Below are 25,790 nucleotides of genomic sequence, written 5' to 3' on the forward strand. Positions count from 1 at the left end.
TTTGCTAAGTCCAAAATCGTCTAAGTACAACACCACCCTCTCCACAAATTGCACTTTTCTGTTTCTTCCTCTATTACAAAACACCCTACAAATTCGGTCTCCTAGCAGCACACTTAAGCATGTGTCTACTTCCCAAAGTCCTTGTGACGCCTCAGTCCTTTCTGCATCAATACGACAAAGTACCTAACAGTATCTTCTACACAGGCGCTTAAATAGTATTAGTGCAATTGAAAAACAGGCAATATATAACTATTATAAATTATGTATTTCATTAAAAAGACATCTAACAAGTACTGATTAAAAAGAACTGATAAGACTTAGTACCATACTGCTCAGCAAATTCTTAAGCCTCACCTTCATGTAACTTTTTCAATGCAAATCTGGAGAACAATCTACTCAACACAAAAACGTAAGTAATTCACCTAATGCCCAGAAAGAATAAATAGGGATCACTCTTATCCATCTCCTTTTTTGAAGTTCGCCTGCAAATGTAATAGAGAAACTAAACTTAATGTACCTCAGTATTCCAAACCAGGTCACAGGAGAGCTCTAGTCCCCAGTCATCTTGTTTCTATTTCCTGATTGGTCTGACTTGCAAGCATTATGGAGCCCAGCTTTTGCAATTTAAGAGATCCTTTAAATTAACTTCTAAGGAGAGCTTTCTCATAAAAACAAAAATCGACTTTCTCAACTTTGAAGGACAGCTAGGAAGAAGCATCTCTCTTTTAAATAACATTTCTGAAATGCTATGCTTAAGCAAAACTCCGCTTTCAGAAAAAATCCCGTTATAGTTACACTTCGAATTAGCTGTGAGCCATAAACTTGAGTAATTGGAAGTCGAAAGCATTACTCTCCTAACAAAGTTTTTTTTAAAAACATGTACAACATTTTTAAGGGAAGTCTACACTCAAGAATGTGCATCTGTCAATTAAAGACCCTAGAAGAGATGAAAAAATATATGCGCTTAAGTACTTCACAGAGACATTTTCTCTGCAACACGCTGGCAACGAGCGACAACCAGACGCCACTTGGGCAGCGGCCCGGACCCTCGGCCTCCAAATCCCGAGAGTCCACCCACCACTGGCGTCCCAGCGTCAAGTTCCCCTAGTTCGGTTGCCGTCACCTCCACGTCGCAGCAACCCACACGCCGCCTTGGCGATTTATATCCATCTTCATTCACCACGCGCACACAGTCGGGGTTATTAGTCCCCGGACAACCAGCCGATTCGAGAAGCGACGAGCTGGCTTGAGAGGAGAGCAGACGCTCCTCGGTCCCACCCGGCCCGGCACCCACCTGCAGGCCGCGAGCCCGGGGGCGGCGGTGGCGGCGCCCCGTCCTCGCCAAAGACGAGTTTAAAGTCGAGCTCGTCGTGGGCGCCACAGTTTGCAGTAGTCATCGGCGTGGTCCGAGGTACTGCAGCTCCTCAAGCGGCGGCGGCGGAGGAGACTCCTCAGCGCCGCTTCATGCCGGGCCGCGCCGGCCAAGAGGTCGTGGCTCCTCAGCAAACTTTCCGGGCGGGGCCCGCGACGCCCAGCGTTCCGTTCCGTTCCGTTTCAAACTAAAAAGTTGGCCGAGCCGCACAAGGAGCCGCCACTACCGCCAGCCTCGGGTGCCTAAGCTGCCACCGTCGCCTTAGCCAAGGTCCCTCGCCCCCCTTTCCCCGCCCACAGTGGCCGCCACCAGCGCGCTCCCGCGCCCCGCAGCGCGTTTGACTCCACCCCCTACCGCGCACCCATCTGGCCCAGCAGCCCATAGGCCACTGGCGCCGGGGACAAACCGGGGTGCCCCGCCCTCTCCGGCCTATCGCGTGACTCCCTCTCGGCGAGAAGAAAGTCACGTGAGCACCGAGAGGCGAAGACCCTTACTACCTACCTCTCGGGAGTTGTAGTCTGCTGTCTTTACTCCCCTTCCTGCAAGCCCGATGGTTGTATAGCCGAGTGACTGCTCGCTCCAGTTGGACTGAGGAACCCACTGTAGGTCAACTAGGTTTCTTTTGGAGAGGGTCTTCCGTCGCAGCAGGGGCACCGGAAGGGCTCGGCTTATGGGCTTGCTAGTGGGCGACCGTGCCGCATTAATCCGTATGGCGGTCCTTAGAGACCGCATACCCGGCCCCGCGGATATTACCTGTCTACCGCTCACACCCGGGTCCACCCACCCCAACCTCAATGGAGGGGTCACGATGACCGCAATTAGTTTGGGGTAGAGCCAGAAGAGAGCCCTTGCGTTGCACGTCCTGTCCTGAGGCAGAACTCGCGGTCGCTGGACACCCACCCCACCTGGGGGCTTACCCCTTTGTCCCCACTGGCCCTCCCAGGCTACTGCTTGCTCTCCTTGAGGACAGAATGAGCATTCTAGGCCTCTGCGGAGACCTAGTCTCAGGATCTGTCCCCAGCTGCAAATTGAGCAAGCTGAGTCAGAAAGCCCCTTGGTTTGGGAAGTTTATTTTTTGAGACAGGGTCTCTTGCTCCTAGTTCAGGCTGGCCTTGAACTGTGTAACCCATGCTGGCCTCAAACTCACGTTGATCCTCAAGCCTCAGCCTCCCGAGTATGGGGGTTATAGGCGTGTGCTAGTACTATGGCAGGAAGGTCCCTTGTTAAATTTGCACCAAAGGTCTGTGTCCTAATACACAGACACGAACACAGAAGGGATCAAGCCACCCAAACTGGTGGCTGCCAGTGAAAAGTGATATTGCGTGCAGGCCCCACTCTTGGCCCCTCTCCAGGGTACCTTCCGTCCCTTGAGGACAGCCTAAGACACCGCCTTATGGGGTCTGGGGACACTGAACCTGGCATGTTTACTCAAGGCTCCACCAAGGCACCTGTGTAGCTAGGGAATCTACAGACACTACTTTCACGGGCTCCATGCACTGGGCACAGAGCCTGCAGCACATTACATCCCTAAGTGAGCGTTGCTAGATGAACTCAGCTACCACACCGGTTTTCATATAAATGAAAGGCTTCAGAAATGCCACTCCACAAGGCCCACAACATCCCAAAATCCCCTGGGAGAAGGAGTTGATGGGGAGACTTCCTTGTAGAACTCTCAGTCATTTCTTAGCTGCCAGGAAATTCAACTAAGAGAGCCCAATGAAGCCTTAGATCAGGAGAGAAAACAATGTCCTGAGCATGTGAAATGTTCATCTTGGACAGGTTCATTCCTAGGAGCTCAGAGCTTTGTGCTTATACCTGAGCAGACCCTGGAGGGTACAGAGATAAATTAGTCTCCTTTCAGGGGCACTGGAGGGGGAGGAAAGCAAATCTATAATTACAGAGAGATTAGTGTTCTGCCAAGAGCTCTGAAATTTCAAAACTACTCTGGCTGAAAGGTCCTCTACAAGATGGGTAGGAATGGGAGACAGGCAAGAGGTAAGGAAAGTTTGTTCCAGACAAAGAATAGATTCCTGAAGACATGGAGACCAGAAAGTACATACAGTAGTCAGACATGGTGGCATACATTTGTAATCATGGCATTCAGGTGGCTGAGGCAGGAGGATCGACAGGATCTCAAAGCCAGCCTGAACTTTGTAGCAAGATCCTGTCTCAAAAAAAAAAAAAAAAAAAAAAAAAAAAGTACATACAGTGGACCAAAGCAAAGATAAGTAAGGCTGTATTAGTAGGGAAAGTGCTGTAGGCTACTGTGAGGGCCCCAGGCTTTAGCATGTGGGGATGGGGGAGCCATGGAAAGGTTTAGAGCAGGGGACTTGCAGAGGATAAAAGTAGTCAAGAAGAGGGAGCACATAGCTGAGGTGAGTGGAAAACCCTCAATGAACTACCCTGTCTTCAGAGGATCTTCAACATTGAGGGCCTGACTGGAGAACTTAGCACAATGCCATGTTAGCTGCAGCCCTCTGCCATTAACAGGTTGCTCATCCAAGTGTTAGTACACGTAACACAATCCTGGTACAGTTTAGGGTCCCCAATCCTTCGCCAGTTTACTTCCCAATCCCCATAAAATTTAAAGCCTCTTCAGGTTATATCTTCCTTCCCACTCCCACATACATACCTTTTAGTTTGTCATCTGAGAGATGTCATCTGAGAAAAGAGACCTTTATCCAGGCCATCTTACTTCCAGACATGCCTTCACCTGAACCAGAGACTCATCCAGTCAAGCCAGAGGGGAGTCAAGAAGTAGAGCCTGGGCCTGTCAACACCTCCAACCCCACCCCACTGGGATGGAACCACAGAGAATACATCTGTGTTCTCAGGCATCAAGCATCTGGAGAGTACTCAAGGGGATCATATTGTGGGATGGGTTTCTGGTGTGGGGAAAACTGGTGATCTAACATGCAGTGATGAGGGCTAAGACAAGAGTGGGTGCTAAATGAGGAAGCAAGTCACCACTTTCTAAGAAACTGGAAGGCACACATGCTTGTTAGCCTCATTCCAAGGCTTCTGGAGGTCATCTGACCAGTTTCCAGCTTTCTCTGAGTGTTGTGAAACAGAAACCAGTGCAACTGATAGAACTGTGTGGCCAAGGACTGGGGGCTTCTGTATTCTCCTTCTAAGTGTATGAATACAAGCCATGGGGCTGGGGAGATGGCAAAGTAGAATAAGTGCTTCCCTGGCAAGTGCAAGGGCCTGAGTTCAGTCCCTGGTTCTGAAAAAAAAAAAAAAAAAAGCCAAGCATGAAGATTAAGGAGAGCTATATCTTTTATCAACTGCCATAAACCTAGCCTTCCTGCTACATTTAGTGAAGGCCCTCCTATACCCTCAGAGCCATGGGATGGTATAGCTTAGCTCACCCAGCCTCTTGTTTTGACTTTTGAGACAGGTTTTGATTTGTAGTTCAGGCTTGAACTCACTTTGTAGCCTAGGCTGGCCTTGAACTCAAAGCAGGCCTGGCTCAACCTCCTGAGTACTGAGTTTACAGGTGTGCTCCATCAGACCCCATAGCCTCTTGTTTTATACTAGGGAATACAGGAGAAACCTTGGAGTTTAGAAAAGTTCTTCCCCTCTGTGTCTTGCATTCTCTTCACCTTGAGGTCTTATTTTAGGTTTCTGAGGCTCTGTCCTGCCCCATGCCAACACTGGCTATAGAGGATACAAGGACTGCCCTTCAGCAGGTCCTACCCAGTATGGGCCAAGAGAATAAGACCAGCCAACTACAACCTTAGAAAGTTAGTTGCTGAAGTCAGCACAGGTTGCTGAGAAGACAGGTCAGCATTTTGTCCTCTAACACGAGGCTAAGGGTTTTGGACCTGGTCCAGAGGGCAGTCAGAGAGCTAGGGAAGAGTTCTGACCAGGAGTAGTATGTGGGAGGCTCAAGAGATTCCCCCCTATTTTTGCATAAATTCAGGCTTTTTGTTGTTCTTGTTTTCTTGAGACAAGAGTCACTGTGCAGTTCAGGCTGGCCTAGAGCTCATTTTGTAGTCCAGGCTGGTCCTGAGTAGTAATCCTCCTGCCTCAGCCTCCTGAGTGCTTGAGATTACAGGTGTGCACCTCTACCCTGGCAAATTGTCTTCTTTTGTGCTTTTGAAAGTCCTGCCATCCTATCTAGCCTTATCCCTCCACCTCATGCTTATATCAAAACATTCATCTCCAAAATCTGATGCACTATGGGGAGGGCCTCAGTCAAGGTGGCTGGAATAGATGGCTAAGTGTGGTTACTAGCCCAGGCAGAGGACTGGTAGGCCTAGTGCAGGGTGGACCTGGTAAGGCTGATGGGTGGAACTTTCAGGATCAACTTGCCTTCTCAGTCAGTCTTAGGTTTTAGACAAGATCACTTTGAGAGCAGTACAGTAAGATGTATTAAAAGTGAGATCATTTGAGGGCCAATATGTACCCAGGATCTTTGCCAGATATCCTCAGAGTGCATCCCCTCTTCACTTCTTGCCCTGCAGATGAACCCCCCCCCCAGCACCCTCAGAGCCCCTATAATCCCGCGTGTGTGTGTTGCTAGGGATCAAACCAGGGTCTTGTGCATACTAGGTAAACGCTGTGCCTTTCAGCTGTATCTCCAGTTGCTATCCTAATATCAGGCTTCTATCTTTGCTGCTCATTTCCCACAACTCAGAAATGAACCTGACCTGCTAGGACAAGGGCTTACTCAGGAAAATCACACTGATGGAAACAGAGGCCTGAGATCAACACCCAGTCCCACTAGGGAGTTGGATCTCAGCATCCAATGCCATGTCCCCAGGGCACTCTCCCTAGAGTGCTGGAGGCATGGGGGAGGGGGTGCCCATGGGGCCTATCTGCCTGCCCAAATCTAGTCTGTCATAAGGAAAGGTAAAAGGATCATTTTGATTGACACCATTTTTAGTTATTTTTTTTTATTTGTGTGTGTGTGGCCAGCTCAGCCCACCAGGGGGCGGGGCTGGCTGGCATGTGGTGCTGGGGGATTGAACCGCGGTCCCTGTGCTTTGCTAAGCTTGTTCTAAGTAGGTGCTTTAGACCACTGAGCCATCTCACCAGCCCCTGTTGTTGTTTTTTTTTTAAAGATAGCCCAGCAGATTAAAGTGCCTGCTTTGGCAGAGCGCAGCTGCCAGGATTCAATCCCTGGCCTGCCCTGCTGGCCCCGCCCCTGAGTCTCACTGAGAGACAGGTGGTGCACACCTGTAATCCCAGCACTTGGGAGGCTGAAAACAGGAGAATCACTACAAGTCCAACCTGTGTAGTGAGACCCTGGAGACCCTGTCCTAAATTCATAAAAAATAAAAATAAATTGTGCCTAAAGCTTGGTAGCTGAGACGGGACCAAGACAATTCTATATGGAGGAGGTGGGCTTTTCTGGGTGCACCAATCTAGGAAGCGAGGGCAGTCTTGGCATGGAGTGACTCCATTAGCCACTCAATCACAGGGTTGTTATCTTCCTGTATCTCACAGAGCAGAGGACAGCTGATCCACTGTCAGAGAAGGGCCCCTGCAAGCAGAGAGGGCTAGGCAGGAGTTGCCCAAGGTCAAACTGTAAAGTGCAGTGTGAGGCAGCTGAGTGTATAGTATCCTTATCTATATGCACCTAGAAGAGCAAGTGGGGTGGCTAGGCAGGGAAGCACCTGGACTAAGATAAAGCCTCACTCATCAAAACCTGACCCAGAGTGGCTGCTGGTGTGACATAGAGGCCTGGCCCCCTTGGGGTTGGGTTGCCACAGAGCTGTGAGGCTTGCCACAGGGAGATGCACAGAAGAGGACCTTGGCCCAGAGGTGAATCCTCCCCCTAAACAGCTTGGCAAAGGTACAGACAGGGCAGCATGTTTACAGTGGAGGAAGCTGGGGGTGGGGCGGGGACCTTTGGTCAGAATGCCCCTCCCAGTAAGCGGGGGAGGCCCCAAGAGATGTGGTGGTAGTCGTTTGTTTGTTTCTCACTGCCAAGAGGAAATTAAAGAGAATCTGCCACTTCCTTCCGCCCCAAGTGGGACTGGGGGAGGGGTTATATAAGCTGTGAACTGCAGTAACCAAACTGCTGTCATCAGCAGCTTGCAGTGCCCCCTGCCCAGGGCAGGTACTTTATTAGGTCTGAGTCCAGCCAGCTGTTAGGCTTAAAAGAGACTCGGGGGTCAAACAGTTTCCTGTTTTCAAGGCCAACACTCAGGTTACCACCCAGACTCACTGGGATGGTTTTTCTTTTCTTTTCTTTTTTTTTTTTTTTGTGGTACTGGGGATTGAACTCAGGATTGTACACTTGCCATGCAAACGCTTATTCTACTGAGCTATCTCCCCAGCCCGTGGGATGGTTTCTTAATGGGGCCTCAGATGCCCTAGTCCTCCTCCCAGATTCCACAGATTTCCATCAAGAAAATCAACTGATACCTAGGAGCTCAAGTTTCCCATAAGGAGAATGGGTTTTAGGGCATTCCTGGCTCAGTCAAAGTCAAGTGGGCATCAAAGGTGATAGCTCATTCCCCACCTCTACCAAATCCATAGAATGGGAAGGGGACGTGCTTAGGTTGTTGTTGTTTTTCCCTTTTTTTTTTTTTTTTTTTTTGAGACAGGGTATTAAGTAGTTCAGGCTGGACTTGAATTCACTATGTGGCCCAGGCTTGCTGCAAAGTTGCAGCAATTCTCCTGTTTCAGTTTACCAAGTGCTGGGATTACATACATGCACCACTGTGCCTAGTGGGACATGCTTTGGGAAATTCCATCTCTGTGCAGAGGGTAGGAATGGAATAATTATGGCAGGACACAAATCCATGTTTCAAGATGCCCAAGGCTTAAGTGGTCAGCCATGGGTGAGGTTAGGGGGTATCTTTATTGCACTGCACCAATGTCAGCTTGATGAGGTGTCATCTGAAAAGCTTCCTGTTTTCAAAAAAAAAAAAAAACCCAAATCTGGAAACTTGGCCCTATACCTCAGACCCACCAGGGAAGATGGGATGTACCCTGGGGTATTCTTTGGCCTGTGCTTCAGGCTAATGGCCTGGGCCTGGACCTGTAACTCCCTCCACTTAGGACCACCAAATTGCCCAGTGGCATCTGGTTTATCCTCTGGTATCCAAGGCCATCTCAGAGGTAGGCTCATGGAGTGAGTCACCAGGGCAGAGGCAGTAGTAGTCACCGGCCTTCCAGGGGGCTCATTTCACTCTCCAAGGCCATGAAGGGCTTCTTGCATAGCTCTCCAGGAAATGCTGGCTGCTGAGATCCGGGGCCCCCAGGGTCCTGGTCAGGGGTCTCCCGTTTGCGCTTGTGCAAGGAGGGGCTCTCCTCACCCAACCGACCCTCAGGGAGGCCCTGGCTCCTCAGACAGACGATGGCCGCAGACTGCTCTGCCAGTTTCTTGGACTTGTCCCTAGATAGACAAAACATAGGACAGTAACATAGGTGTGCAAGGTATAGGACTAGAAGCTAGAAGGTTCTACCAACTCTGCATACCCTTGGCAGAAATTCTGACAAAACTGAGTAAGGGCATCAGGTGGGGCACCAGTGCCCATGTATAGCTTAACCTTCTCAGGCTATGATGGATTCAGATCTCCTCATGCCAAGCCTCATGACCTCTGATGAAGAAACTCACCATAAGGTAGACTGGTACTTTTGCTCTGCAACCGTGACAGTAGAGCAGAATAGGCGATCTAGAGGTCGTTGAACCTAATGCAGAGAGAGAAAGAAATAAGGTGGGTTCCCTAGAGGCCAATCTGCTGCATCTCTTCAAAAGTAGATAAAGGGAAGTACTTCCAACCCAAGTCAAATGAAGGCTGCCTGATCACAATTGCTTTCCATGAGAAAGTGTCTGGTGCATGAGAAAAGGACAGACATACAAACTGACAATGATAATGAGTGTGTCCACAGTTCTCTCATGGACCTAAGCACAGGGCTGTCACAGTCTTTCACTGTATATTATGGGGCTTCCTCCTGACATTTGGATGTCCCTGCAAATGAGGAGTGTACCAGATGGCAAAGGGGTGAGAGAGGATAGTAAATGGGACAGAGAAGGCAAACCCTGGAAGAGGGACTAGGTGATATGACTGGAGAGAGTACTGAGTAGATGAGACCTAAAGTAGTGAGGTATGGGGGTATGCACTATGCTGAATATACAGCCACAGGGGAGCTGATAGCTTCTATAATGGGACACAGAGGTTTAATTTATTTTGGAAAAAGTCACTCTTGCAGGTGTGGTGGCACACCCATGTAATCCCAACACTCATGAAGCTAAGGTGGGAGGATTATAAGTTTGAGGCCAACCTGGACTACATAGTGAGTTCAAAGCCAGCCTATACTACACAGTGAGACCTTGTGTGAAAAAACCCAAAAAGTTACTGCGGCAAATAGGGACATAAGGTCCAGAAACTACAAGGCTGGAAGCCAGAAGGCCAGTTAGAAATATGCAGTGCCTATAAGAACAAAGGGAAATGTAGAAAGACTATTTCAAGGTTTTTAACTCAGGGACCCCAGTTATGTACTGCACTGACTGAGGCTGGATCCAAAGATGTGTATGCCAGAACTGGACAACAAGCCAAAGGCAGAGTGATGGAGGGCAAGATGAGGTACCAGCCAAGCAGCCTGCTAAGCAGATGCTGGGCGTGGGGTAAGGGGTGATGGCACCAGCACTGTGGCTGGCTGCAGGTTAGGCCATAGCCAGAACTCACGGTTTCATATACAGGCTGTGTTAACTTCTCTCTCCGGCACCATTCCAGCAAGCACATTTTGGGGGTGATCTGGGGTGGGTATGCTCTTCTGGGGAAAGAAGCAGCAGCAGTTAGGGACTACCTACCACCTCCACTACCTTCTTCAGCAAGGGCCCCCTTCAGTTGCTGACAGGAATTACACAACTGGAGGAACAGACACCAGGCTGCTGCCTTAATGTTCCTATGGCTATTCTCCTGGGAAACCCTTCCTGTCTTACCACAAGTTATGGACTAGGGTCTCCCTGAAGAGAGACTGAGTTTCAGAATGTTTACATACTGGATAGAGAGGATCAAGTACTCTGAGCTCAACCCTGTAAAACTACTGTCAATAGTCAGGAAAGAAGGTCCAGTTTGGCTCTCAAGATCAGAGGGAATGGGTAGAAGTAAACAACACAGCTGGTCATACAATATCAGTCTAGCTCAGTGCATACTCTGTTTGCCAAGAGTCAAGATGATCTGCTGCAACCATGGACACAACAGACTCTGGTTTCTCTATAACAGATGGACAGGGTAGGAAGGACAAGTTCCAACTTCCCACTGGGAGCTCCCTCTGGCATATGACTGGCCAACAGCTATACTTCCGTCCCCACCCCCGAAGTCCTTGACAGAAAAGACTGGCTCCAGGACTGGGCCTGTGGACTGAAAAAAGGCTCTAATCCAGATGGCAGAGGACAAGGATGAGAGCACCATTCAAAGCTGAGTTACAGTCTGAGACAAGAATCAGCCTGAGGCTACACCTGTCTGGAGAGGGTCCCACAGGGTTGGTGTGGGACAGTGGGTCCGGGCAGGGATACTGAGCCAAATAAGAGTGAGCTCCTGCAGCTACTGGGAGCTCAACACAGATAGCTGGCTCCTCAAGATCAGGGGAAAACCACAGACTTTCCGGAACATGAGGGAAGTCCCCTACCCTGAGAGAATGAGTGAATCAAGAAAAAGGAGTTCTATAGTCCTTGGGACAACATGCACACCAACAGTGCTGCCTTGGCTTACTGTCTTCCAAAAAAATACCTTCTTGGCGATGCTGAAAATTCATGACAAGTATGTAAACCAGGGAGACGTGTGATCCCTAAGTTCACCACCAATTGCATATGGCAGCCAGTTTGCTGGGCCAGTCAGATCCTGGCACTGACCCTGGCCCATTCTTGGGCCAAACTAGAAACCTACCGATCAAACTTGACGGCCATCTTAATGACACCGGAGGAATCTTCAGCTGGCTCCCCCAACTCTTCTGGAGTCCTGGCCAAAAGCTCAGCCCTCCGGGCATCTAACTCTCGTGTGGTCTCCTCATAGAAGGTACCAAGGCCAAAGGCCTCACTATGGAGAAAGAAGCAGAACTGGACAGATACCATAGTAGAGCAGCACCAGTGGTACTAGAGGAACAAAGGGCTCCACAATTAAGAAACTCCTGGATCATATACACCAAAACTCCACTGGGGGTCTGGGCAATGGAAGGTAGCACCTACCCACCCCAAGTCTGAGGTCTGTTTGGATTAGAAGCTGGAGAGAGAACATGAATTTCTGAGCATGGATAGAGGAGGGCTGGCTTGGGGAGGAAAAGTTCTACAGGTCACCTGCAGTCTCTCTACCAAGGATGGCCAAACTGGTAGGTGTCCCTGGCTAGGTGTGACTAAGCTGATCCAGTGCTTGGGGGCAGGGTGGCGGTGCTTTAGCCTTATCCTCATGTGGCTCACATAAGAAAGAGACAGAGGTTTGATCACCAAGCAGTTTGTACTGGGCCACAAGCAGTGGCCACAAGTAGCCTAAATTGAGGTATCACCCAGAGCTGTAGACTTATATTGTGTTCTCAAGGTTGAGCTGCTTAAGCTGGGTGGGACAGGGACAGAAGCAATGTCAAAACCTAGGGGTGGAAGGATTCTGGCAGGGCTTTTCCCTGCTAGGAGGGCTCTTGGAGACTAGAGAACACCTGAGAAGATGGAGCGCTAAGGATGAGAGTGGTTCAGAAAGGCTTCTTAGAGGAGGGAGGATACAGACCACATGAGGAGGTATCCCTTCCAAGCAGAGGACCCGTAGAAGCACAGAAATGAAGACAAAGAAGCAGACAGATGGAACTAAGGGAACCAGAACTAGATTAAACTATGAAGGACCCACCTCATGTCAACCACCTAAGTTGGAGCTGCACTGGATCTTGAGGACCAATGGCAGTATAAGGGGTGTAGGCTCAGGCCAGGGACTCTCTCTCCTGACCATTGGGAGGTCCCTGGTATGTGAGCATTAATGGAAGAGCTCTTTCTCCTCAAGAATTGCCAAGCCTATCCTTTGCATTCTTCTACCCTACTAGTGCCCTAGTTCCAATTTCTGCTACTGAAATCAGTCTCAGAATGGAACATTCCAGAGTTTTAAAGGTATTCTCTTCTATGAGGCAAAGCTGTACCAATGACCCACTCCTCCACATCCATGTCCAGCAGGCTGTGTCCCTGGGTCCTCAGAAGGTCAGCTTAAGGCTCAAAATCAAGCCTGGGCAATGTCTGCAAGGACAGTTGGATGATCCATTGCTTTTCTTACCAAATTTCCTGGGAAGACTGGGCAGCATGGAGCAACCTTCCCTGCGGTGACTCCAACTGTTCACGTAGCATCTGACACAAACAGTACTTGGTGTTGGTGTAGTGGTTGTCATACTGCACTGCCTAGGAGGAGAACTGGCATGAGCCTATCTGCTGTAGGCTCCCATGGCAGGGAAGGGGCTCCTAGGGGGCACAAGAGGTATACATATAGCCAAAGTAATGTGACTCCTTCAGAAAAGCCACGTCTACTTAGCCACCTATTCCCCTAGCTAGCAGTACAAAGATTAAGGGTCACAGCCAACGCCCACAACCTAAAGCACACTTTCCTAGACAGCCTGCCTGAGCCATAGAAGTAGAAGGGACCCCCTTCCTGTTTCCACAGCCTACTATGAAGAACCTAGTGCTAAATATTTTCTGGGACAAAGGGGAACACCAAATTCTGGCATGGCAAGTCCAGTCCCATGATAAAAATAAGATTCTTCTAGGTTTTAGAACCTAAGCAAAACAGGCAGGACCTTAACTAGCCTCTCACCAACTTCTCTTACATAGGTAGGGCATAGCCCCGTGCTTACACATTTCCTGTCTGTTTCTGTATCTCAATAACTAAGAGGTGCATCAGCTATCCCTTCCCACAGCCTAGGGAGTGAGGCCCAAGGAGGCAAGAAGACTGTCTAGGTCAGTGATGGGGAATCTTTTAGAGCTTTCAATGATATAAACAGTCCACTGTGGCATGCATGCCATACGTTTGCCATAACTGGTCTACACAGACACAGCATGGCTGGGATAGGGCAGAAGAGCAAGAGCAAAGGAAGACTGCTTCTTCCAGAATCCCATCCCATCCCTCATCCCTAACTACTGTAGAATCTCTACCTGAGCCTATGTCATCAGTGTCTGGGAACGTGTGGCAGCATGCTTAGGACAGAGAGGGGAATAAATGGGTAAACCCTGGCTGGCATCAGAGCCATGATTCAGCTTGTTTGGGCCAGAAGGCACCTGGTTAGACCAGAAGCAGTCCTGTAACACTTGAGGCCACTCCCTTTCTCCAGGACAACACACCCTCTTGAGATCTGCTCAGGGAAGGTTGAGCAGAGTGAGAACATCACCTTTCACCCAGTGAGCAGGCTCAGCACATACTTGCCAGTTGGCCAGAACTGAAGAGCTGACCTAGGCTGAGGCAAAGCTGACCCAGACTGATGGAAAACCAGTGGTCACCAGCCTATCCAAGAGGATACCTGGAACCAAAAGAATAAAAACTGCAGCATTGAAGGGGAAGCTCTAGGACAGACTGCCTGGCCCTGGACACAAAACATGGTCTTCTACTTCCTCCAGCTTAGGCAGCCATGATAATATGCACATTCTATGCAGTCACAACTGCCAGAGCACAGCTGTGGCATGGGGAGGCATAGGCACTCCCAGGCATAGGTGAGCCTGGCACTGCAGAGGACTATATAAATTTCCTGTGAGAGCTGGACCCTCTTCTCATTCCCAACTCACTGAAGAATTTGAGAACCCCTCACTGTCACGGCCTATAGACAGGTGCAACCAATCAAAGTGCCAGTGTTAGCTGAATGCATCAAAAATTTGCTTGTAGAAACCAGGCATGGTGGCACACACCTATAATCCCAGAACTGGGGAAATTGAGGTAGGATTTGAAGATTACCCCAAATTTGAGGCCACCCTGTATTACAAAGTAACTTCAAGGCCAGCTTGAACTGCATAGTGAAATCCTATCACAAAAAGACAACAAAGACAAACAACAACAAAAAATTCCTTTGCAAGGAAATGTCTCTGCCACTACTACCAAGCTCCTCGTGAGAAGAAACTGCTTTACAAAAAGCCATTCCCAACAGGTGAGGTGGTTTAGGCCTGTAATCTCAGTACTCAGGGGGCTGAGGCAGGAAGATTTCTGCACATTTGAAATCAGCCTGGACTGCATATTCAAGGCCAGCCTGAATTAGATAGTGAAATCCTGGCCCCCCAAAAAAAGAGAAAAGGGGAGAGAGAGAGAGAGAGAGAGAGAGAGAGAGCGAGCAAGTGCAGGCGCACTTGACTAGTATGCCTGAGGCCCTAGGTTCAGATCCCAGCATAAAGCACAGGAAGGGGTAGTTTTCTGTTTGTCTATTTTGTGGTACCAGGGATCAAACTTGGACCTTGCACATGCCAGGCAGGTGCTTATGCCACTGAGCTGTCTCCCAGGCCTGAGGGGCTAAGTTTTATATTTTGAAAGATGTGGTAAATCAGGTAAGAAGTCTCTATGGATAATCTGGCCCCAGCAACAACAATAGTGGCTCCTCTTGGCTGTGGCTGTACCTGTGCCAACCCAGAAGCATGCCTGTTTTCCGTGACACAGAATCTCATTGTCTGTGTGCAGGCACGTGTGTATATGGAGCTAGGATAGAGAAAGAAAACAATGTGTTTCGGTCTCAGCAGCACATTGGATCCAGAAAGTCCTTGCTATCACCTCTACATTCTTGAGTCTTCACAAGTAGGTGATGGCAGGGGCACATGAACCACTGTTCTCTCTTTACTCGGCACCTGGGGAAACCCAATCCTATACTAAAGAGCTCAAAAGGGGGGGCTGGGCATGGTGACACATGCCTGTAACCCTACTACTCAGGAGGTTGAGGCAGGAGACTGCTACAAATTCAAGGCAGTCAGGACCACATAGCAAGACCCTGTCTCAAAAAATAAACTGGGGCTGAGGAGCTAGCTCAGGCAGTCTAAGCACCTGGCTGGCAAGTGCAAGGACCTGCGTTCAATCCTGGAACCCCAGGTATACCATGTCAGCTACCAAACCCAAGTTACCAAATCCCTACACTGGGGAGGCTGAGACGGGAGGATCACTGAGTCCAAGCTGCATGCTGCATAGTGAGACCCTGTACCAAATAAATAAAAGATATTTATTTATTTTTTAAATTTAGGACAAGGTGTACAGTTAGGACAGGGTGTACAGGGTCTCACTGTGTAGATTGGCTTCGTAGTGATCCTACTGTTTACAGCCTCCCAAGTGCTAGGATTACAGGCATGCGCCACCACACCCAGTTTCAACTGCCATCTTAGTGCGCCCCAGGGGCAGGGCTGGCACAGCAGGCCTGGGGATTGAACTCCCAGCCCCTGCCTCTGCCTAAGCAGGTGCTTTAATCCACTGAGCTATTTAAAGATTTAAAAATAAATAAATATGGGAACTGCGGAGATAGCTCAGTGGAATAAGTGCTTGCCTGGCAAGCACAGGTTCTTGAGTTCAATCCCCAGTACCACCAAAGAATAAATAAATAAATAAATAAACAAAAAGAGGAAGAAAAGAGAAGGACAGCAGTAACAGGGGCTGCTGGCAGTTGGAGGGCCCATACAATCCTTTTTTTCTGTAGGAGCATGGCAGATGAGAAATGGTGGTTTTAAAAGACTGCAGAGCCAGGCCTAGTGGTTTATGCCTGTAATCCCAGCACGTGGGAGGCTGAGGCAGGAGGATCATGTGAGTTCAAGACCAGCCTGGGCTACAAAGTGAATGAGCTCAAGGCCAGCCTGAGCTGCACAGCTAGATCCGTCACATACACACACACGCACACACAGTGCAGAGACGTACATATCTGATGTACTTCTGCATGACCTCTTCCAGGGGACGCAGACCACCCTTGAGGAAGATAGATGGGTTCCACATGGCTGCTCGGGCCACCATCACTGAAGAGGCAGCTGTGGCTTGTCGGAAGTTCTCTATGTCCAGATGTTGCTGGATGTGATCATGAGACCCTCCACTGAAAAAGCAACAGGAGGGTTAGGAGTGTTCCCAACACAGAACCAACTAACAGTGTAGCTTTTGGTCAGATCCCTTCAGCTACCAGAGCCTCAACTAGTGGGATTAAAGTGCATTCCTCATTATGAAGTTAGGAGTACTAAGTGAGACAATATATGAAAAATTGCCTGAGTCATGCCTGGAACTTAACAGGTATTCCAGAGATTTTACTTTCCGTCTCTTACATCTGACACAGTGATCAAAGCTACTTCTGAAAATGTGGACCTAAAACTAGGATATTGGGGCAACAGCAAACTCCCATGCTGAAGACTTACCCATATGCTAAGGATTGGGTCAAATCTGTAAAGGGAAGAAAAAAGGTCTAGTTTGGTCATAATTCCTCTCCCTCCACCTTGCTGCTCTAAAGGCCTTAACAGAAACTGCTCTGTGCTCATTTATTTTAGCAGATGTCAGATGGCAGCCTCAGTTAAGAGATAGCTGTGTTGTGGGAAGAACCATCAGGTGGCAGTAGCAGTAACAGGCTCCAGGGTCTTGAGTAGCCCTGTCTTCTCCAAACCTCTCTAAAACTTCCTGCCTGGGGGATGCAGGCCCTGGCTACCACATCTACCCTTAACTCCTCCCTCCCACCAGTCATATATGTCTTCTATCAGAGCTTCTCTGTGCCAGGCCTTCTAGGCTGAGGCTCTGAATTGGACAGAGTAGCCTTGGGCTGCTCACCAGTATCTCACACCTGCAGACAAAAGCTGTGCAGAATGCTTGTCTGGCTTTTTTCTTTCTCTTTCTCTTTTTTTTTAGACAGGGTGTCACTATGTAGTGCAAGCTGGTCTTAAACTCACTATGTAGCCCAGGCTAGCCTTGAGTGTGTGGTGATCTTCTTGCCTCAACTTCCTGAGTGCTGGGATTACAGGCATGTGCCACCACACCCAGCTGCACACCTGGGTTTCTTTTTGTCACCTGGGTTTCTATGACCTGCCTATGTTCCCTGAGTCAAGGAACTATAGTGCTACTTCAGTGGCCACATTTTTGCTTTCCTTGCTTTAAATAATCCCACTCCAGCCGATCCTGAGAGCTCAAAGCTGCCCTAGCACATCTATGCCAACCTCCCACCAAAGGTAAAACAACCTTATGTGTACAACAGGCACTTTTCAACTTCATTCACAACTTTATTTTTTACCCTAACTTTTATCCTTTTTCCCTTTTGGTCATTATTATTATTATTATTTTTTTAACATTTATTTATTTATTTATTTATTGTGTGTGTGTGTGTGTGTGTGTGTGGCCAGCTCAGCCCACCAGGGGGCGGGGCTGGCTGGCATGTGGTGCTGGAGGATTGAACCGTGGTCCCTGTGCTTTGCCAAGCTTGTTCCAAGTAGGTGCTTTAGACCACTGAGCCATCTCTCCAGCCCTATTGTTTGTTGTTTGTTTTGTTTTTTCAGACAGAGACTCACTATATAATTCAGGCTGGCTTGAATTCACTATGTAACCCAGGCTGGTCTTGAACTCACAGCAATCCTCCTGCCTCAGCCTCATGAGTGCTGGGATTATGGGCAAGTGCCACCATGCCCAGTGATTTATGGTCATTTTAAAATTTTTAAATGTTCTTTCATTCCTTTTTTTGTATGCCGGCAAGTCTTTTCTGAATGAGATGGGACATAAAAAGTAAAGCAGGAGAAAATGACACTCACTTGGCTATGACAGGAATGGAGAGGGTTTCAGCGATGGCTTTGATGATTTCACAGCTGACAGGGTGCTGAGGCCGCTCCTCACGCTTCCTTGGAGATAAAGAAAAGAGATGGGGCTGAGGGCTGATTGCCAACAGCCCTGTCACTGCTCACAAAAGACTACCTTAGCCAAACCTTACTGATCTCCCTACTGAACCTCAGGCAGCCATATGGACATCAGGGTCAAGTTGCAGGGCATGGCCTCTCTGACCTCTGGGGAAGAGTGCTGTTGTGAAGGACAGTTCAGCACAGGCTTGTGCTGAGAAGGCAAATCCAGGTCTCAGAAGCCTGCAGGTGAGACATGCTCTAGGTGGTCAGCATGGTAGCCTAGCATGCAAGGTCACGTAGCTTTTCCTTGGCATCCTTTGCCTTTGCCAGAGATGACAGACATTGCCATTAGAATGCTGCCCCTCAGTAGAATAAGCGTTTGCCTGGCAAGCGCAAGGGCCTGAGTTCAATCCCCGGTTCTGGAAAAAAAAAAAACAACAAAACAACCAAAAAACAACAACTGTGTCTTGGGGCTGGGGAGATGTCTCAGTGGAATAAGCACTTCCCTGGCAAGCACAATGGCCTGAGTTCAATCCCCGGTTCAGAAAAAAAAAAAAAAAAAAAAAAGAATGCTGCCCCTATACTTACCTGGCAGGGGAGATACCATGATCACAAAGAATGCTGCCCCTAGTGTCCCAATCCTCCCCTCCCCAAGAGACTGGGACCAGCTGCCATGGCTCAGGCTGGCCACTCCCACACAGCTGCTTATACTGAGGCCAAGCTGCACAGCTGATCCTGAAGAGAAGCACAGGGTAGGCCCCCGCTCCCAGAGCAGCTAGGGCAGGCAGTAGGCAACAAGCCGCAGGGGAAGCAGGATACAAGCTGGGGCCCCTCCAGGGTCAACTGCAAGAAACTTGTGCATGACCAAGTAAGTCTTAGGGACACTGAGGTGAGGCCTCTGCTAAGCTATGCTCAGAGACATGCAGGAAAGGGGATCAACAAGTGTTTCCTTTGCTACATTCTTCGACTTTTTAGAAGGCCCCACCAACCCAGCTCTACCTCTACCTTCCTCTATTCCCAGTAGGCAGTTTTAGCCTTTTCTCAACAGCTCTGATAGGCAGAAAGTCCTTCCTTAAACTCACCCAAATCTGACTTCCCAGTGTTTCCACCTTCTGACAAAGGTAGCACCTTCCTTTTCAGGAAAATACTGTATGTCAGGCGGTGTATTAAAGCTTTTATTCAAAATTTTATGCAAGCTTCACAACAATCCTATTACAATATTTTAATTTCCAGTTGAGGAAAGTGGTACTCAGAAAGGTTGACTTTCCCAGCTTACAGCCTGCGAGCTGGGATTTGAAACCAGACAGTTGGAGTCCAAAGCCTGCTGCCTCAGGAAGGAGAATACATACATAAATGTATGGCTATACATTCCCCTCTTAGCTTCAACTTGAGACAACTATTTTTTTGTTTTCTACATTGGAATTCTGGGTGTCCTCTGAAAATGCTATGACAGACACCACTAGCAGCTTGGGCTGCTCCTATAAGACCCCTCAGACCAAATGGGACATTGGCCAGAGGAGCAAGAAGTATCCTGTCAAGGATTCTCTACCAAATGACATCTTAGGGGCCCACCAAACAGCTCAGTGGATTAAAGCATCTGTTTAGGCAGACACAGTGGCCGGGGTTTGATCCCTGGAGTACTGTGTGGGTCCTGCCTCTGAGGCACCCTGAGACAGAGATTGAGACGGGGCATGGTGGTGCATGCCTGTAATCTCAGTTTTTGGGAAGCTGAACACAGGCAGATCACTATGAGTCTGACCTACATAGTGAGACCCTATAGATCCTGTAGACCCTGTACTAAAAAATACAAAGACAAACAAATGAAAAAACAAACGACATCTTGGGCACAGGGAACAGATTTGACTAGGATGCCAAGGACAACCTTCAGAAATATCTGAGCTGTCTGCAGATAGCACATTGGCTACAGACACAAAGATTGTTTAAAAAACTCAGTGGAGGACCAGAGAGATAGCTCAGCAGTTTAAGCGCCTGCTTAGGCAAGTGCAGGGACCGGGGTTCAATCCTTGGCACCACATGCTGCACTGGCCCTGCCTCCTGGGCATGTTGAGCCTGCAATCGAGTCTGAGTGTGGTGTCACACGCCTGTAGTGCTGGGGAGGCGAAAACAGGAGGATACTAGAGTCTGAGCTGTGTAATGAGACCTTATACCAAATACATTAAAAAAAAAAAAAAAAAAAGTCAATGGAATCAATGGTAGTCCAAAAAGGACAGGCAAAAGAGGCAGTGCCACGCCTGTATAAGGAAAGCCATCTGCCTGGGGTCATTCAGGGAAGAAGCCAATGCACAATAAAATGGAAAGAGAATAAAATTCTAATTATACCACTTCCTGATACGATTTTGAGCAAGTCACTCTATCTCTACCACGTCTACATCCTGGGCCTATGGTGTTTCTCTTTCCTCTTGTATATATAAAGTTCAGAGCAAGCCAGAGGTGGTGGCTGAGGCAAGAAAATTGCTGTAAGTTCAAGGCCAGCCTGAATTACACAGTAGACTTTGTTTCAAAACAAAAACAAAATACAGGGCCAGGGAGATAGCTCAGTAGAATAAGTGCTTGCCTGGCAAACACAGGGTCATGAGTTCAATCACTGGTACCACAAATAAATAAATAAATAAATAAATAAATAAATAAATAAATAAATAAATTAATTAAATTAAATTAAATTAAAATAAAAAAAAATAAAAATAAAAAAAATATAAACCTCACAGCAGGCCTAGTACAGTAGGTGCTCCACGAATGACACAGAAAATACAAGCCTATTCAGTACTCCTTTGACTCATAGGATGTCAATGTCAAAGAGGATTAGGCATGCATAGGCTAAATACATGGGAGAGAAGTTGGTTATCATCTGTGGTCTGGTGAGGATCAATGGCTGAAGAATCTTTCTCCAGTCAGTCACTAGAAAAGTGACCACTCACCTCCCATGAACTGCAATGGCAGCAATGCCGGTCCTCTCTATCCGCTTTACAAGGCTCAGGGTATCTTCTAGCTGGGGGAAGAAGATTTACAGTGTGGTTACTGAGGTCCAAGGGGAATAGCTTCCAGCTCTTTAATATGTGTCCACTACACCCCTGCACCAAACCTAATTCAGTGCCTCAGGAATTGCTCACACCCCCTAAATGCAACATCACCAGAGAGGACTGACCTTCAAATGTAACACCCCATCCTTACCGATGGTAAGATGCGAATCTTGCAGGTCACAGGTCTGCATGTCCCTCTGACAAGTGTGCTCAAGATCTATAAAGAGAAGCACAAAAGAACACATAGGAGCATACACCTGTTCTACCACACTGCTTGCACTAAAGAGAAGGCAAGCATACACAATCATACACACACACACACACACACACACACACTCACACTCACACACACTCACACTCACACACACACAGAAAAATGAGTGACTGGATCTGTATATATTTCTGTGTGGAAACAGTGATCCTTTGCCAGAACAAACATCAGAGCTACCTGGAAAGCTTAAGAAACACAGACTTGGGCCAGGGATATAGCTCAGCAGCACAGCACCCACCTGGCAAGTGCAAGGCCCTGAGCTTGATTCCCAGTACCAAAAAAACAACCCCCACAACTCTTAGATTCTACCTTATTCCCTATTATTTCCTAGATGAGTCTATAGGAGCAAGGGCTTAATGTGTATTTCAAATACACTCCATTCTCAGTGAGATTCTGAGGCCTACTCCTGATTAAAACATAGCTTCTTTCCTGGGTGAAGGAAAGGGAATGTTTCCTGAGTGCTGCCTTTCAGGGCTTAAGCCCTGTATTCATGCACCCCTCTCTATAGGGTAGACAGATATACAGGAGTAATATTGGTAAAGGAAAAGACAATATATTGGGCAGGGTGTGATTGTAGTTGCCTATAATGTAGTCTCAGTTACATGAGAAACTAACATAGGACTGCAAAATAAAACAAAATAATAAGTACTGGGGATGTAGTACCGTGGTACAGCACTTGCCTAACATGCACAAAGCCCTGGATTCAATCCCTAGTACTGCTTTTTTTTTTTTCAACGAAGTAAAAGGTGCTTATTCTATAGTAATTGAAAAATATTTCAGGCTGGACAGATAGCTCAGCAGACTAAAGCGCCTGCTTAGGCAGGTGCAGTGACTGGGGTTTGATCCCCAGTGTGCTGTGCTGGTCCTGCCCCTGGGGTGTGCTGAAATGGAGACTGAGACTGGGCATGATGGCATGTGCCTATAATCACAGCACTTAGGAGATTGAAAACAGGAGGATCACTACAAGTCTGATCCACATAGTGAGACCCTGTACTAAAATACATACAGGAAGGAAGGAAGGAAGGAAAGAAGGAAAGAAGGAAGGAAGGAAGGAAGGAAGGAAGGAAGGAAGGAAGGAAGGAAGGAAGGAAGGGAAAGAAAGAAAGAAAGAAAAGAAAAGAAAAGAAAAGAAAGAAAGAAAGAAAGAAAGAAAGAAAGAAAGAGAAAGAGAAAGAAAGAAAGATTTCAAAGAAAGAAAGATTTCAAAGAAAGATCAAGAAATCATACAGGAAAGTGCTAAGTAGGTAGTAAGATCAGACTGCAAAAGAGTCAGAGATCAAGAGAGATATAAGTAAGGCATATTGGCACATGCCTGTTATATCAGTTATTTGAGAGGCTGAGGAAAGAGGATCCAAAGTGTGAGGGCAGTTTGGGCAACTTAGTGAGATCCTATCTCACAATGAAAAATAAAGTAATAAAATAAAAAGGGTTAGGGATTAAAAGGGGGGCTTGGAACGTAGCTCTGTGGTAGAGCTTGCCTGGGTTCAATTTCCAGTACCCTGAAATACAGGGGCAGGCTAGATGACACCGCATGCCTACGCCATGGCTATTGTCTTATACCAAAAACTTCATGCCAAGCAAGGTGATCTTGAAAGACCTCTTCTAAGAACTAGACCTTTGTACAAGAGCAAAGAGGATACTCACGCTGCTGTTGCCAATTCTGAGCCTAGACAGACAGGAGCAGCAGACAGTACCCAGAACCAATAAGAAGAGACCTACTTTTCTTATTTATGCATTTACTTATTTAGGCCAGCTCAGCCTGCCCTGAGGGCGGGTTAGTGAAGCATATGGTGCCAGGAATCGAACCATGGTCCCCCACACCTGCCTAAGCTTGCGTAAGCAGGTGCTTTAGACCACTGAGCTATCTTGCTGGCCCAAGAGGAGACCTTTTTCTCAGGTATAGGTGAACAGTTCATGAATAAGACAGTTTTCTCCACCAGGCACAACTGGTATCCAGGTACTGCCTTTAGAAAGTAAAACTGGCCTGAGGTCCTATGGATATCCTAACAAGCTTTAAAGGGGCACTTAAACTTTAAGAGGGAACTGCCACGTCCTGGGACATACCATAAAAATTCTCTCAGCTGGGTATGATGACACATGTTTATAATCTCAGCACTCTGGGAGGCTGAGGCAGGAAAATCACTAGTTTGAGTACAACCCAAACAACTTAACAACTTAAACCATGTCTCAACATAAAAATAAAAAAAAAAAATTAAAATTAAAAGGGCCAGGGGCCAGGTGTGGTGGTGCACACCTGTAATTCCTTGGGAGGCTGAGGCAGGAGATAACACTGAGTTCAAGGCCAGCCTGGGATACAAAGAGGGTTGAAGGCCAGCCTAAACTACATAGTGAAACCTTGTCTCAAAAAGAAAAACGAGGGGGCAGGGAGATAGCTCAGTAGAATAAGCACTTGCCTGGCAAGCACAAGGGCCTGAGTTCAATCCCTAGTTCTGCAAAAAAAGAAAAAAAAAAAAAAGAAAAGAAAGAAAGAAAAATGAAAGGATGGATATGGATGGATGAGCAGGCTGGGATGTAGCTCAGTGTGCAGACCCTGTGTTCAATTTCCAAGATTTAAAAACAAAATCTCGCTTTGTCTACTCTTCAGGTACACACCAACATATCTCAAAATTCCCTTGCACGTGCTCACCTGGAATCTACTTGTATTTGGTGAGTTGAGATATGCAAGCTGATCTGATCCAATATTCTATTTGGTGGATTTTCCCTTTGGCTGATTCTTTCCACGCATCTCTGACTACTTTCTTTAGTACTTCTGTTCACTTCAAGGATCAGGAAGGAAACTGGATAACCAAAGGCCCTAGCCAGTTGTGAAAACCACACTGAGGAAACTGGGTTCCAGCGTGAAACTCTTTTGGACACCCAACTCTCCAGATTTAGTTTGTAACACATGTCCCTGTGAAAGTCTCTGGGGAAAAAGGACCAGAAATGAGTATATACCTGAGCAAGAGAACAGCACATCTACCCCAGGAAGGCTTGCTTCACCAGATCCACTGTCCACCTTGGAAAAGCAGAGCCTAGTTTCCCTGGTTATTGTAGAGGGGCAGATAAAGAGGATGGGGAGCAAAGCTTGGAAATCAGTGAGACCTGAGTTCAATTTCTGTCCTTAAAGACTGGTAGCCATGACCCAAGAAGAACTGTACACAAAGAAGATAACCCTACACAGCCAGAGGGTACACAAAAGTTTAGGTGGGAGTAAGAAATGATATTAGTGAGTTGGAATCTAAAATTCAGGTTTTTAATCTAGGACAGGTATTGTAGCACTGCCTGGTGGAAGCTTTTTTAAAAGATTGATACTCCCAGCCAGCCGTGGTGGTGCCAACCTGCAATCCCAAGTGGGAGGCAGGAGGATCACTGTGAGTTTGAAGCCAGCCTGAACTACATGGCAAGAATCTGTCTTAAAAGAAAAAAAGATTGGGGCTGGTGAGATGGCTCAGTGGTCTAAAGCACCTATTTAGAACAAGCTTAGCAAAACATAAGGACCACGGTTCGATCCCCCAGCACCACATGCCAGCCAGCCCTGCCCCCTGGTGGGCTGAGCTGGCCACACATACACACAAACACACACACACACACACACAAAAAAAAAAAAAATAAAAAAAAAAAAGAAAAAGAAAAAGAGATTGATAGTTCCCTGTCTATCATTTTCTATTGCAAAGGTATAGAAAATTCTCAACTGTGCCCCACTACCATTTTTTTGAGACAGAGTCTCACTATGTAGTGCAGGCAGACTTGAGCTCACTCATGCAGCCCAGGCTGGCCTCAAACTCACAGCAATCCTCCTTCTTCAGCCTTCCAAGTGCTCGGATTACAGGCATGTGCCACCACACCCAGCCCCTACTTTTTAAAAAGCTGGATCTCAAACTCATGGGGTTAAGCTAGCCTCCCTCTTGTTGTAGATGCCTAAGCATGTGCCACCATGTCTGGTTGTTATCTTTTTGATCAAGACTAATAAATGAAAGCACGGAGAGATAAAAATAATCTACGGCATAAAATTTTCCATCTTGAACTTTTCTTGTCTTAAACATATATTTATGGATTGTCCAAAGCCAATTATAGTATTTCAGTACTCCTCAGATCCCTTGGAATTTTAAATAATCCAGGAACTTGTGAAGATCATTTTCAAAATCTTCACCAAAGACATTCTTAAGTTAACTTCCCATTCCTACATGGCCTCACTTTAAACTTTTATTTCTTGCTAGATATGGAGGCTCATGCCTGTAATCTTAGCACTTTGGGAGACTATGGAAGAACTTCAAATTTGAATTTAGCCTAAGGAATTTAGTGACTTAGCAAGAACCTGTTTCAAAATAAGAAATAAAAAAGGGGTTGAGGATGTAGCTTAGTGTGAAGTGCCTTGGTTCA

General features: G+C 47.4%; 2 protein-coding genes across 5 annotated transcripts in view; both read right to left on the reverse strand.

The window, feature by feature from the left end:
* Nfatc3 (nuclear factor of activated T cells 3) overlaps positions 1-1,663 on the reverse strand; it is a 156,771-nt gene extending 155,108 nt beyond the window's left edge. The window contains exon 1 of the mRNA XM_012513521.2: positions 1,295-1,663. Coding sequence (XP_012368975.1) covers positions 1,295-1,397 — 103 coding nt within the window. The 5' untranslated portion in view covers positions 1,398-1,663. The remainder of the gene's footprint in view (positions 1-1,294) is intronic.
* Positions 1,664-8,127: 6,464 nt separating this feature from the next.
* Dus2 (dihydrouridine synthase 2) overlaps positions 8,128-25,790 on the reverse strand; it is a 52,508-nt gene continuing 34,845 nt past the window's right edge. For all 4 annotated transcript variants that reach the window (XM_004625841.3, XM_023709407.1, XM_023709408.1 and 1 more), the window contains exons 8-16: positions 21,291-21,356; positions 21,038-21,108; positions 18,018-18,104; positions 16,165-16,333; positions 12,583-12,704; positions 11,224-11,373; positions 10,021-10,108; positions 8,949-9,022; positions 8,128-8,726 (exon numbers count right to left, since the gene is read on the reverse strand). In XM_004625841.3, coding sequence (XP_004625898.1) covers positions 8,492-8,726; positions 8,949-9,022; positions 10,021-10,108; positions 11,224-11,373; positions 12,583-12,704; positions 16,165-16,333; positions 18,018-18,104; positions 21,038-21,108; positions 21,291-21,356 — 1,062 coding nt within the window. In that variant the 3' untranslated portion in view covers positions 8,128-8,491. The remainder of the gene's footprint in view (positions 8,727-8,948; positions 9,023-10,020; positions 10,109-11,223; positions 11,374-12,582; positions 12,705-16,164; positions 16,334-18,017; positions 18,105-21,037; positions 21,109-21,290; positions 21,357-25,790) is intronic.

Source organism: Octodon degus, unplaced genomic scaffold (genome assembly GCF_000260255.1).
Source record: "Octodon degus isolate 3935 unplaced genomic scaffold, OctDeg1.0 scaffold00011, whole genome shotgun sequence".
NCBI lineage: Eukaryota > Metazoa > Chordata > Mammalia > Rodentia > Octodontidae > Octodon > Octodon degus.